Genomic DNA, 12,801 nt, shown 5'->3' with positions numbered 1-12,801 from the left:
TCTCTGCTGCGAAGGAGATGAACAGCCCTGGGCTCTAATTCATGGTATGATGGGTTGACACAGCCCTTGACCTCAGGGGCCCCTGGAGTCCATGTGGAAGAGACAGCCCTGACTCTAAGGGTCCTGGTCTGCAGCAGGAGACATGGCCCTGTCCTTGGGAGTCCCAGTATGATAGAGAAGAGTGAACCCTCTGCCTCCAGAGCCCCAGACTGATGGATAAGACACAGTCCCTTTCCTTAATGAGACCTCTTCTGATGCGGATGACAGAAGTCACAGATGCCTCAGTCAGTGGCAGGACTTTCCTGCGCATATGACTGTTTGTTTCTCCGGAACATTTATTTGTTTTCACTGATGCCTGTGTTTAGCTTTTCAGTGCATCTGCTCACCTCCCCTGTTACTTTGGAAACTCTCCCAGAAGCAAGTGTCATGTCCCTCTACCTTCCTGTACCTTCCGTGGTGCCCGAGGCAAAGGTCCTGGCAGGGAGTCCGGCCCTGGTGATAGGCCAAGGACTGGCCCCATCTGAAGCTATCAGCTCTGTGTCTCTCCTCATCAAGGTGTTGGGCTGTGGGGGGGAGAGGAGACAAGCATGTTGGGGCAGCAGGAGCCCCAGAGCTATCGTGCAGGAAGCCAAGGCCAGGGAAGGTGTCCAATAACATGCCAAAGCCCATGTTTAAGGGAAGCCAAATTTAAGAACTAGGCAGAGGGCAAGAGGCATCAGGACTAGTGAGGATGCTGTGAACGCACTTCCTAAGAAGCTTCTCGGGCTTTCTGCCTGCCCCAGAACACAGGCACTTAGGGCTCTGAATCAGGTAAGCCGAGTGGTTTCACCTGGGATTAATGAGGAAAAAGAGGAGGAATCACACTTATTAGGAGCCTACTGTATGCTAACCAGTCCCCACATGCTCACTTGTTTAATCATAAAATCTCATGCATTTATTCTCTGTAGTCTTACACAGATACTATTAATGCCCAGATGAAGGAGATGAAGAGACCGAGGTTCAGAGTGTTGATATAACTCAGCTGTCTGTCTCCAAAGTCCATCTTTCCCACTGCTCCCCATGCCTCTCCCTAGTTGGAGGGATTGCTGAGTAGCAATAGTGTGTGACTCCAGAAATAATGGAAAACTGCTTCAGGGTGCTGCCCACGTGACAAGACTGAGTAATACAGGGGCACAGTCCTCAGCACCCGCTCCCCAAATCCCCACCCTCATCTCCAGGCCCCCAGAAAATGTCCGCAGGGTGCCAGTCCACAGCTATCACTTTAGTCTTATGCCCCAGCTCACCACATTCATTATGTGCATTTGGACACTTTGCAGACAGTCTCTAAGACAAATGATCAGTCCCCTCTAGGAAAATATCATGGGTAGCTTAAACACCAGATACCTCTTATGTTTCTAGAGCCCAAGCAGCCAAAGATCAAAGTACCAGCAGATTCAGTGTCTAGTCGAGTTCCTCTTCCAGCCTGCAGACAGCAGCTGTCCTTACAAGGCAGAGAGAGGGCTCCGGTCATTTCCTCAGCTTATGTGGTCACTAACCCCAATCACCTGCGAAGGGCCCACCTCGGGATACCATCGCACTGAAGATTAGGGCTTCAGTGTATGGATTTGGCCTGAGGCCACAAACATTCAGTGCATGGGAATGGCTTATATAAACTCCTAGGAAAGTGAAGCTGTCCTGAACTGGCCAGAGCTCAGGGAGTAGGGCCCACTGAAAAAGTAAGGACTTGTGGGACACGGACACTGTCTTCAGAGGTCTTAGGAACAGCCTTGGAGACAAGAGGACACACATACGTATAACCAAGACCACAAGAGGCTCAGCTCTGAATGTCCCTGTGTCACAATCTCCATCTATATTGCCTTGGCCTAGTATACATCAGACTTAGGACAATTAGGGTTAACTGTATAGCCCATTGGTTGACCTCAGGGACAACCTTCTACCAATAACTGCGCCCAGAATAGGGACACCAAGGGATGGTTTCAAGAAAGCAGACTTGCTACCATCAACCTCAGAGATTCAAGATGTGCTCCCAATTCCCCATATGTCCAGACAAGAAATGTGCCTGCCATCTGGACTTGTATATTCATCCTTCTGGAACCTAATTATTTTTAGGACTGTACATCTTCTGAGGTCTGTGTCCTCCATATTCATTCATTCACTCATTTCACAAATATTTATTTTACAGACAATCTGGGCTAAGCCTTGGAAGTTTAGATTCATTAAGCATGACCCTAGTCTTCAAGTAACTTACATTTCGAGTGCGGGCTTTAGGCAAGTAACAAGCAGCCAGGGTGCAATACAATAGACGCTCCGATCCAGGGAAATGTGGGGAGGGAGGACTTTACAACTATTAAAGACCCTAGAGAGACAGCTGAGGGGCTCTGCAACCATGCCCTGCCACTGAGCTCCCTCCCCTTTCACCTTCTCATGCCCACCCCACCCAGGCACTGAATGGAGGCGGAGAGACAAAACTAGGACCCAGCCCCAAAGGATCAACAGGAAGAAACAGAAATGTTTACAATTGGGGAAATAAAATGTGATGACTGCTATAAACAAAAGTATGGGAACAATGGGGAAAGACGGACTAATTCTGGAGGAGGAGAAAAAGATGTAGAGAGGAGGCTATGAATTCATTAGCTTGAATGAAACAGGGTTTCAGTGGGTCTATGCTAAAACTTTCTCCAAAGCTTCAGTGGCCTTAAAGTCCAGGACCAGGAGGGTTGAATTCTCAGCCCCCTCCTCTTGGTAAATGGAGAGACTTGATCTGAACTTCTAAGTACCAGATTCTTGACTTTTAAAACAGGGATGATAATTATGCCTACCTTATGGGATTGGTCCTTGTGACTAATAACTGAAGTTTGGAAGATGCTAGCAATAATTATTCAACATTGACCCCTTCTGAGTTTCTAGCCTCTGATACTGAAAGGATTCATCTCTCCTCACTTGACCACCCCCAACCGCCCCTGACATCCTCCTCAGTCATTGCGTTGCTATGATACTAGATGAACAGGTATGGAGAAGAGCTGCCTCATGCCACTAAGAAAGTGCAGGATGCCTGGTGGGTTCATTTCTATTCCTGCAGAAGAGAGACAGACCCACAGAACAAGAGAGAGAAAGAAACAGGGCAAAACTACAGGTGGGCAGATATGTTAAAAAAAAAAAAAGAAGAAGAACAAAAAAAACTTTGATAAGCAGTCCTCCAGACAGGCAGGCAAATGGACAGACAACCAGGCATTTGGGCAGGCAGAAAGGCAAACAATGTGTCATCCTTGTAAGGTCCTCCAGCACTGTGAGTTCTTTTCTGGATTTAGCTGATGGGGGTTAATTGGAGATTATTGTGATTCTCTTTGCAGCTGAGTGTGGGAACTCAGTCACGGGCACTCAGGGCACATTGCTGTCCCCCAACTTTCCTGTGAACTACAATAACAACCACGAATGCATCTACTCCATCCAGACCCAGCCGGGAAAGGGCATTCAGCTTAAAGCCAGGACATTCGAACTGTCAGAAGGGGATGTCCTCAAGGTAAATCCAATAGATCTCATAGGAGATGTAAGTGACAGTAGGCAGCAGGGTGCTGAGCACCTCCTCATTTACTTCTGTGGGATTGGCCCACACTTTCATCTTCCCTTCTGAGTTCCAGGATATTGTCCTCATTCATCTGGAAGAAAGTGGGAACCCAAAGGAGAAAGGTCTGTGAGAGTCTAAGAATGGGGCTTTCGAGTTTGCTTCGGAGCTGACTGTTCTCAAATACATATATGGTAGAGAACAGGCTGACTGCATGATAAATAATCATAAATTCAGCTTGAGGGGCCAGTGGGTCAGGTTTTTCATCATGAACTCTGATCATCAAGCTGGACAGTGAAGAGCTCATAGAATATGCATGTGCATTTGTGTAGATACTTGCTTATGGAAATCCTTTTATGTTTACATCTCTGCATGTATGTGAATCTGAGCCTATGTACTAGCTTGGTTTGAGGGACCTGTGTGTGTGCATACGTGTGTCAGTGTATCTTATGTGTGTGTGCACCTGAGGACATTTTTGAGTATATGTTTTGGAAGACTAGTAGTTCATTGTGCCATGGTGACAGCCCATGTGTGGCAGCAGGGTTAAAGAAAGTGGATTAAAGGGGCGCCTGGGTGGCTCAGTGGGTTAAGCCTCTGCCTTCGGCTCGGGTCATGATCTCAGGGTCCTGGGATCGAGCCCCGCATCGGGCTCTCTGCTCAGTGGGGAGCCTGCTTTCTCCTCTCTCTCTCTCTGCCTGCCTCTCTGCCTACTTGTGATTTCTGTCTGTCAAATAAATAAAATCCTAAAAAAAAAAAAAAGAAAGTGGATTCAAGTTACATGTCAGACAAAGAGGTGTTGGGACTTGATTATAGAAAAGGGATTGTTACAACACTGAACACACATATGATTTGCATGTCCTTGTATGTATGTGATCCGTGTGTATCTCCAGTCATATATGATGTGTGAGTATGCGTGTAATCAAAGAGTAGACTCTGAAGAGTTTCTCTAAGAGCTGCCTTATTGAAATGGATTATAAGGAAAATCTCACAGAGTGTGTCCATTTTCATCCTATGCCAAGAAACTTTTTCCAAAGCCTTCTTCAGCTTATTCTAATACAGTTTTATTGCCTGCAGCCCAAGAAGTCTTGACATTAAAACAATCAGAGGTCACTAATCTGAAGAACCCAAAGAGAAAGCATTAAATAATCCCATCCCTTAGGATTCTCTCTAGATATGATGAGTGAACTGTGCTTTTTATGCAGAGATGCTATTCTTGACTCACTCTCTGGAGCATGTGTTCTCTGGAGTGTGTGTGTGTGTGTGTGTGTATATACGCACGCGTGTGCATGCATGTGCGTACACGTTTGGAAAGTGTTTCTCACTTTTACCTAATTATCCTTGGCCCATGAGATGATTGGTTGGGACCAGAAGAAGACATAGAAGAGACATAGAAGAGAATATGCTAAGTGGTCAAGTGGGGTTTGGGGCCCAATTTTTGGCTTCTTAAGATCTACTTTGCAACCTCTTAGCTCCCCAGACAGAAAAGCAGTGCATCTCCTTTTAAGTAAGCAATAGACAAGATTTTATAATTTCCAAGGGCCATGTCTTCAGGCAGCCCCCAGACCTCGCCTCTCTCCATCCATGAGTTCATCGTCCACACTAGAGCCTCAGAGGGTATAGTCGGTCCCAGCAAGGCCAGAGTGACTTCCTCTCTCTGGGGCTGCAGATGGAGTTGATGAAATGCAGAGTCCTTCTTGCATGAAGTCTGTTGTCAGGCCTACAGAGAAAGGATTTTTGGAGACATCTAAGTTCCAGGTTTTGAAGGGAGTACATAGCGGCAGTTCTATGTGTCTGGCCTGATGAGACCAGGGGGCTCCTTGGCTGCCAGAGGTCATGCGGAGTAATGGCTGCTGCCTGAGCCTCTTCCCCATGGTGGCCTAGATTCAGAGAAGCAGCTAACACGCAGTCAACAGGTGAGAACACACAACTGCCCCATCCAGGTGAGCAGGGATTAGGGATTAGGTGAGCAGTTTAACAGACGGAAGCGAGACTTTCTGAGGCATTTGGGGTAAGAAGGGAGAGACATAGGCGGTAAAACCCAGGTCAGAGGTCAGGGAGGACTTGTTTAGGAGGCAGGACCCCAGGTAGTCCTGCAGGGTTGTGGAGAGAGGGGGATGTATGCCTGTGTCTTAGGGAGATGTTCCAGACTTTCCTGCCCAGCTTCCCCTACCCTCCACCCTCCTAATAGTGGGTTCTGCCTTCTTGTTGAAGAATGCCCTCTTCCTCGTGTGGCCAGGCCTCTGGGGTGTCCTCCTCAGAAGGCTGTATCTCTGACCTGGCTGAAAGACCACTTGCAGGACCCCAGGACCTCTAGAACTTCTATAGAACAAGGCCTGGGAAAGGGAGGGCAAAGCATCCAGGGAGATGAGATTGTTTCCTGGAACCCCTTCCTCTTCTAAGTCTTCTCCTCAGGGTGGAGAACCTGGAACATGAACAGGTACAGAACTATTTCAGAATGAAGACAAACCCACAGTTATGGTTTTCCAGATAGGATTCAGAATGGCCCTATAGCCATGTCAGCGGCCATGGCACTGCTGGGCCAGTGTGTCACTCTAGTCTACCTTGACAGGAATGTGTGCAAGAGCTACCCAGAGCGGTAGTCAGGTCCCAGAATATCTCGCCCTTGCCCAGCTGGAACTCACCCAAAGCACTGGTGGATTCCTAATCCTGAGGACTTTCTTGTCCCTCCAGAGAAACCCCAATGCACACCTGAGCTCCTAACCAAGGAGGACCTGTCACCTCCTCCACACCTTATTTATTGCCTAAGATGTAATATTCCATGTATCTGACCAGTTCTCCAAACTGTCTGTGTAGTCTTGTTCTTCTGACCCACGAGATAACTCAGCTCACATTTGTGACCCCTGATCTGTTTTTTACCTTTAATAAGTGAAAATTCCTTAAACCATACCCCTACTCTACTTCAGCTTCTCTCCCAGAACTGATTCCTTTTATTTTGGCTCCTACCAAAATTTTGACCTGTCATCAGCAAGACAGGAAGGGCCTTTAAATTACAATAGAATAGAAAGAAGACTTCCAGCTCAAGATGGCAAATGGAGCATATGGCTATATGTATAATGGCATCCTCTGTGGGGCCCCGCCAGAATGTTTAAAAGGACAGAAAAACAGAGGATTGTGGCTCAGCACTGAAAATTAGGCAAAGGTACCATTCACGTATCACTTAAAGGAATTTTTACCAAATAAAATATCCAAAGAGTCCAGATTGAGAAAGGGCCTAATCAAACTTTTATTCACGTAAGCGAAGTGAAATCCTGACTGTGGCTGGAGTGCCAGAAACCAGAGGGAAAAACGCATCTCCAGCCACCTAGCTCAGAGCAGCAGCAGAGCCTGGAGCCGAGGATAGGCCATGGCACTGTTGGCAGGGACCAGACGTCCGCACCATTGGCTCCTCTGCAAAAGTACTAAGTCTGAGAGACCACACAGAGCCACCATTCCCTCTTGGTGGAACATTCTGGGTTTCGTGTGGCTTTTGTTGGCAAGCCAGATGAAGTAGGTCAACGTCTTGGTTGGTGCCTAACAAGAGTGGTCAGGTGCATTAGAAAAGAGATACACACTCACACACACACACACACACACGCACTTAAGCACCAGGAACAGGGAAGCCTCTTGCCTTTTCTCGTGTAATCCCTCTGCTTCCCTCCAGAGACCACTGGGCTTTTCCATTCCCCTCTTTTATGCTCCCTCTGCAATGGTGTGCTAACAAGAAAATTAACTGAAAGTGTGTAAATATTCCATAGATCAGAATAAGGGAACCTGTCTGAAGAGTGAGAGCTAATTGCCCCTCTGTAAGCGATGAAGAAAAAAGACTTTAAAAGCAGCTCCTACTTTGTATTCTTAACAGGATTTGGGAGAATCTTAAATATGACACAAAAATAGGCATTAATGAAAACAGAGTGATCCAAGATGAGGAAGGATTAAATAAAGATGAGAAACATGATCACCCAATTAAAAAATGGGATGGAGGCAATGAACGGAAGAGGGTAAAGCACAGAAAAATGAAATCAGTTTTTTATGAGATGACTTTGAGAACTTCTTTCACACCTCATAAGGAAATTAAAATGAGGATTCTTCTATGTTAATAAAATGTACAATCAATCCACAAACTTTATGTGCCAAATAACATAGCATGAATAAATTAAATTAAAACTGCTAGAAATATAAAAAAAATTTTTAATAAAGTTGCAGTCATGGTGGAAGTTTTCAATATACCTCTGTTAGTCTCTGATGCATCACCTAGGTTAAAAATACATAAGGACTTGGGTAGCATGAATTATATAACAATAAATCTGAAGAAAGTAGGAGAAAGAGGCTTTTTTAAAGGTAAAGTCAAAAATGACTGAAAAAATACAACCAAAGAACAATAGCTATTGTTAATAAAACCAACTGGTTCCTTGAAAAATAGATAAAAAATACAAACCTTGCAGGACTGATCAAGGAATAAAGAAGCCACCAACATATAATTTTAGAAATGGAAAAAGGAACATAGTTAAAGATGATGTCAAGATTGTGAAACAATCAGAAAATACTTAGGAACAACTGTAAGCTAAGATATCTAAATGCTCCATCAGAAACGACGAATATCCAACTTTTGTAGCAACATGGACGGGACTGGAAGAGATTATGCTGAGTGAAATCAGTCAAGCAGAGAGAGTCAATTATCATATGGTTTCACTCATTTGTGGAGCATAGCCAATAGCATGGAGGACAAGGGGCGTTAGAGAGTAGTAGGGAATTTGGGTAAATTGGAAGGGGAGGTGAACCATGAGAGACTATGGACTCTGAAAAACAGTCTGAAGGGTTTGAAGTGGTGGGGGGGTGGGAGGTTGGGGTACCAGGTGGTGGGTATTATAGAGGGCACAGCTTGCATGGAGCACTGGGTGTGGTGAAAAAATAATGAATAATGTTTTTCTGAAAATAAATAAATTGGGGAAAAAAAAAGATATCTAAATGCTTAGGTAAAATGGACATTTTGACAGATTAAGAAGTACTAACATCATGAAAAGATAAAAATCTGAATAAACCAATAACTACTTAAAAATTTTGACTTCTCCCCCATATCCTGTCTCAAGGACCCAGACATAGACTATTTTACAGGTAAACTAAAAATAAATTCAAGGAATAATTAATACTGTGACGATTAAACTGGCTCAGAAAAGAGAAAAATTGACATCTATCTCCTCAATCGTTTTATTTAAAAGAGGCAAGTAGAAATATTGATAGTGGACTGAATAAGAGCCATAGAAGAACAAACTATCAGATCAGTCATATATGATCATAGATCTAAGCACCTTACATACAGTGTCATATTGAATCTAGCTGTGTATGAAAGCAAAAATGACTGAGCAGAACTGATTCCAGGAATGTGAGGACGTGTCAATCTTAGAAAAGCTCACAGTGTTACAATAGTAGGCAAAACCCTATGAAACACATTCCTGTAGGTCAAAGCTGGTCACATATTGGCAACTTCACGTGGTTTAACCTAATATCCTATAAACATTAGAAGTCAAAAATACATCATCCTCCCAGTATACCCCGAAACATCACATGATGAAATTCAGTACTCATTCATGATTTTAAGATATCTCAAAACTATGAAGAGAACTGTATTAAACTTATTTTTTTTAAAGTTCCTACCAACACCTATAACAAACATTATTCTAATGACAGAACTTCCTAAGGATTTCCAGTAAAGTCAGGAGCAAGACCAGAGTTGTGCTATCACCAGTAGTATTTAACATTGTGCTGCAAATCCAAGCCATCACAATAAGATCAGAGAAAGAACAAAGAAACTATAAAAATTAGAGAGGAATATATATAATTGTCGTTATTTAGAATATATAGAAGAATTGACAGATTAACTATCAGAACCAATAAGACAGTTCAGCAAAGTGGCTGATGTGTCTGCAACCAACTAAAATATACTCAGGGGAAAAAAAGATCTCATTCATAATAGAAGAGAAACCTATAAAACACCTAGGAATAAGTCTTAAAAACATGCATAATCTTTACTGAGAAAAGTATGAAATGTTATTTTGAAGGACTTGAAACTGAAATGCAGGGAGGTTTCAGATTCATGGATAAACAAATGATATGAACAAGAAATTCACATAAGAGGAAAGTAGAATTATGGATAAACACATGAAAAGATGCTTGAGCTCAGTGATAATCAAAGACATACAGGTTAAAACAAGATACCATTTCACACCCTTCAAATTGGGAAAAATTAAGATGTCTGAAAATACCAAGTGTTGGCAAAGATACAAAGCAATGAAAGCTGTCATACAGTGTCAGTGAGAGATTAAATTTATATTACTCTTGGAGAGCAATCTGGCAATATCTAACAAAGCTAAGGATGCATCTTCCCAGCAACCAGCTTCTCCATTCCAGGCATATGCCCTGAAGTAACTCAAGCATGTGTACAAGCAGACATGTGTCCATGGGAATGTTGCTTGTTTGTAACTGTGTGGACAAAGCTGTCCCTGTAGTGTAGTTACTTTGAAGCCAGCCATCTTGCTGAACTGTCATATCAGATGTAATGGTCATGTGCATCAAAATATCAAATTGTACACCTTAATTATATACAATTTTTATTTGTCAATTATACTGCAATGAAGATGAAGAAAATAAAAACATCTACTAGAGAAAGAAAAAAAGGAGGAAGTTTAGTTGTTAACGTATGTGTATGGATTCTCTTGGATTTCTCAGAAACCAGTCCATCCCCAGTATATAATGAGGAATTGGACCATCAAAGCATTCTTATAGACAAGCAATATTCTGTTAGAAAATAAATGTAGACAAAGGCCCATCTGGACCATCAAAGTATTCTTATAGACAAGCTGTATTCTGTTAAAGTAAATACAGAGAAAGGCCCAATTCCAATTGCAAAAATATAAATAAAAATTACCCAAAAATAAATAGAGAATTTTACCAAGAGACTTGCAAAACAACTTGATTAAATGGAGCCAGATGATATTATGTGAGTTAGAAGATTCAGTATCATGTAGATGGACTTTTTCTCTTACCAACCCATACCTATGATGTTAATCAGTCAGAATTATACAAGTTGTTTGGGGGGTTTTTTTGGAAGGGGGGAGCAAGAGGTGTGTGTGTGTGTGTGTGTGTGTTTGTTTGTTTAAGAAAGTTCATCTTGAGTTTGTCTAGAAAAATAAACAAGGGGGAATAAAATTTTTTAAGTTAAAGGAAGGACAAATGAAAGAGGACTTGCCCTACTAAATATTTAAGTATATTATAAAGCCATAATAACTTAAATGATATGGGTCATACACAAGAAAAGACAAATAGGTACCAAATAGAAATAGAATAGACTAGAAAGTTGACAGACAAAACCAAATGTATAACTGTATATTTGATAAAAGTCAATTTAATATTGGCAGTGGATGGAATGTTTATAGTGTTTGGTTAAATGGCTAGTTAACCAAGGAGAAAAAAGTAGACTTGTATCTCCTATCATGCCTAAATAAACTCCAGGTGGACTTAAAGACAAAAGTACTCTAAAAGAAACGTTGGCTTATTTAATTATCATACTTCTATTGAATGTCCCTTATCTGCCTGGGCACACATTCTGGACAATGATGTGTGAATAAGTACAGTGTGGGTTGGTTTAATTTTATGATGGAAATTCCTGCAGTTATTTAAATGCCGTTGGGGAAAATATTTAATGCTTCAAAAAATATGCACATTATATTAAGTGAAAGAGCAGGTCATCATATAGTATCTATAGTTGGATCTCATTTTTATATAAAAAAATAAAGAAATAAATATATATAAGGAAAAATATGCATAGAACAAAGCCTGGAAAGATAGTCACCAAAATGTTGTGAGTGCTGAAAGTTGTTTTTTTGTTTTGTTTCATTTTTAATTTTTTTTGTTTAAAATTTAATTTTATGTTTTCAGTGTTCCAAGATTCATTGTTTATGCAATATGTGCAGTGCTCCATGCAGTACGTGCCGTCCTTAATACCCACCACCAGGCTCACCCATGCCCCTACCCCTTCCCTCCAAAACCCTCAGTTTGTTTCTAAGAGTCCACAGTCTCTCGTGCTTCCTCTCCCCCTCCAATTTACCCCAATTCACTTTTCATTTCCCTCTCCTAATGTCTTCCATGTTATTCCTTACTCTCCATGCTATGAAAGTTGTTTTTATCTTCTATGTGTTCTTCTGTTTTATAAGTTTTCTGCAATGAATATTTTATCATAATGACACATTATGAACATTTTTGTCCTTAATGAGTTAGAATGAATAATGCTTGGAAATTAAGGAAATAATCCTGTTCCCATTATACTTTTATTAATTAACAACACTCTCTTAACATCATCATATATCCAATGAATGTTCAAGTTTCCAATTATCTCATAAATGTCCTAAATTTTTTTAAATTTATACTTTATTTGAATCAGGATCCAAATAAGGCCCATGCATTGCATTGGTTGTCTCATATGGTTTTTAATCTATAGGTTTTTGCCTCTATCTTTTTTTTCCCTCCATCCCTTGTAATTTATTTGTTGAGGAAGTCAGGTAACTTGCCCAGTGGAATTTTTCATATTCTGGGTTTTGCCGAACATAGTCCCAGAGTATCATTTCATAGATCCCTCCGTCTTCTGTAGTTCCTATAAGTTAAAATTGGATCCAGTGACTCGATACAATTCAGGATTGATTTTTTTTCTTTTTCTTTTTTTTTTATCATAATGACTCCATAAATAGTGGTGTACATGATATCTGGTTGTTTCTCTTCTGTTTTTCCTATTGTGATGTCAGCAAGTGTTGACAACTAATGACTTGATCAGTTAATTCCAGTATGTGTTCATGGGTACAAATATTTTTTTAAAAGTGAATAAATTCATTGTAGTCACATACAGCAGGGCAGATTAGCTAAAGTCATTTTCAAATTGACATTTATAGATAAAGATATTATATTTAGAAAAATATTAAAAATTTTTTTTAATTTTATTTTTTTTCAGAGTTCCAAAATTCATTGTTTATGCACCATAAATATTTTTATTTAGCAACTTGGATGTTTCAGTGGGCTAAACTCTTTGAGCTGGTGTCATCTCTCTGTCTGTTGGAAGTCCAGAATTCTCTCAAACTCTCAGTGATATTGTACATGGAATCTGGAAACAGACTTGAGGCTCCCAGGGGTCTGAACAAATCTCTATAATATATAGCACTGTTAGCTTGAAGGATGGCTTCTTTTAGAAGGCTTTG

The 12,801-nt window shown here is 41.4% G+C and overlaps 1 protein-coding gene across 2 annotated transcripts in view; it reads left to right on the top strand.

Moving 5' to 3' along the window:
• CSMD2 (CUB and Sushi multiple domains 2) overlaps window positions 1–12,801 on the top strand; it is a 598,960-nt gene that overhangs the window by 412,157 nt on the left and 174,002 nt on the right. For both annotated transcript variants that reach the window (XM_044237753.1, XM_044237754.1), the window contains one exon: window positions 3,351–3,520. In XM_044237753.1, coding sequence (XP_044093688.1) covers window positions 3,351–3,520 — 170 coding nt within the window. The remainder of the gene's footprint in view (window positions 1–3,350; window positions 3,521–12,801) is intronic.

Source organism: Neovison vison, chromosome 2, assembly GCF_020171115.1.
Source record: "Neovison vison isolate M4711 chromosome 2, ASM_NN_V1, whole genome shotgun sequence".
In the NCBI taxonomy this organism is placed as follows: domain Eukaryota; kingdom Metazoa; phylum Chordata; class Mammalia; order Carnivora; family Mustelidae; genus Neogale; species Neogale vison.
This window is presented reverse-complemented; position numbering and strand designations above follow the sequence as displayed.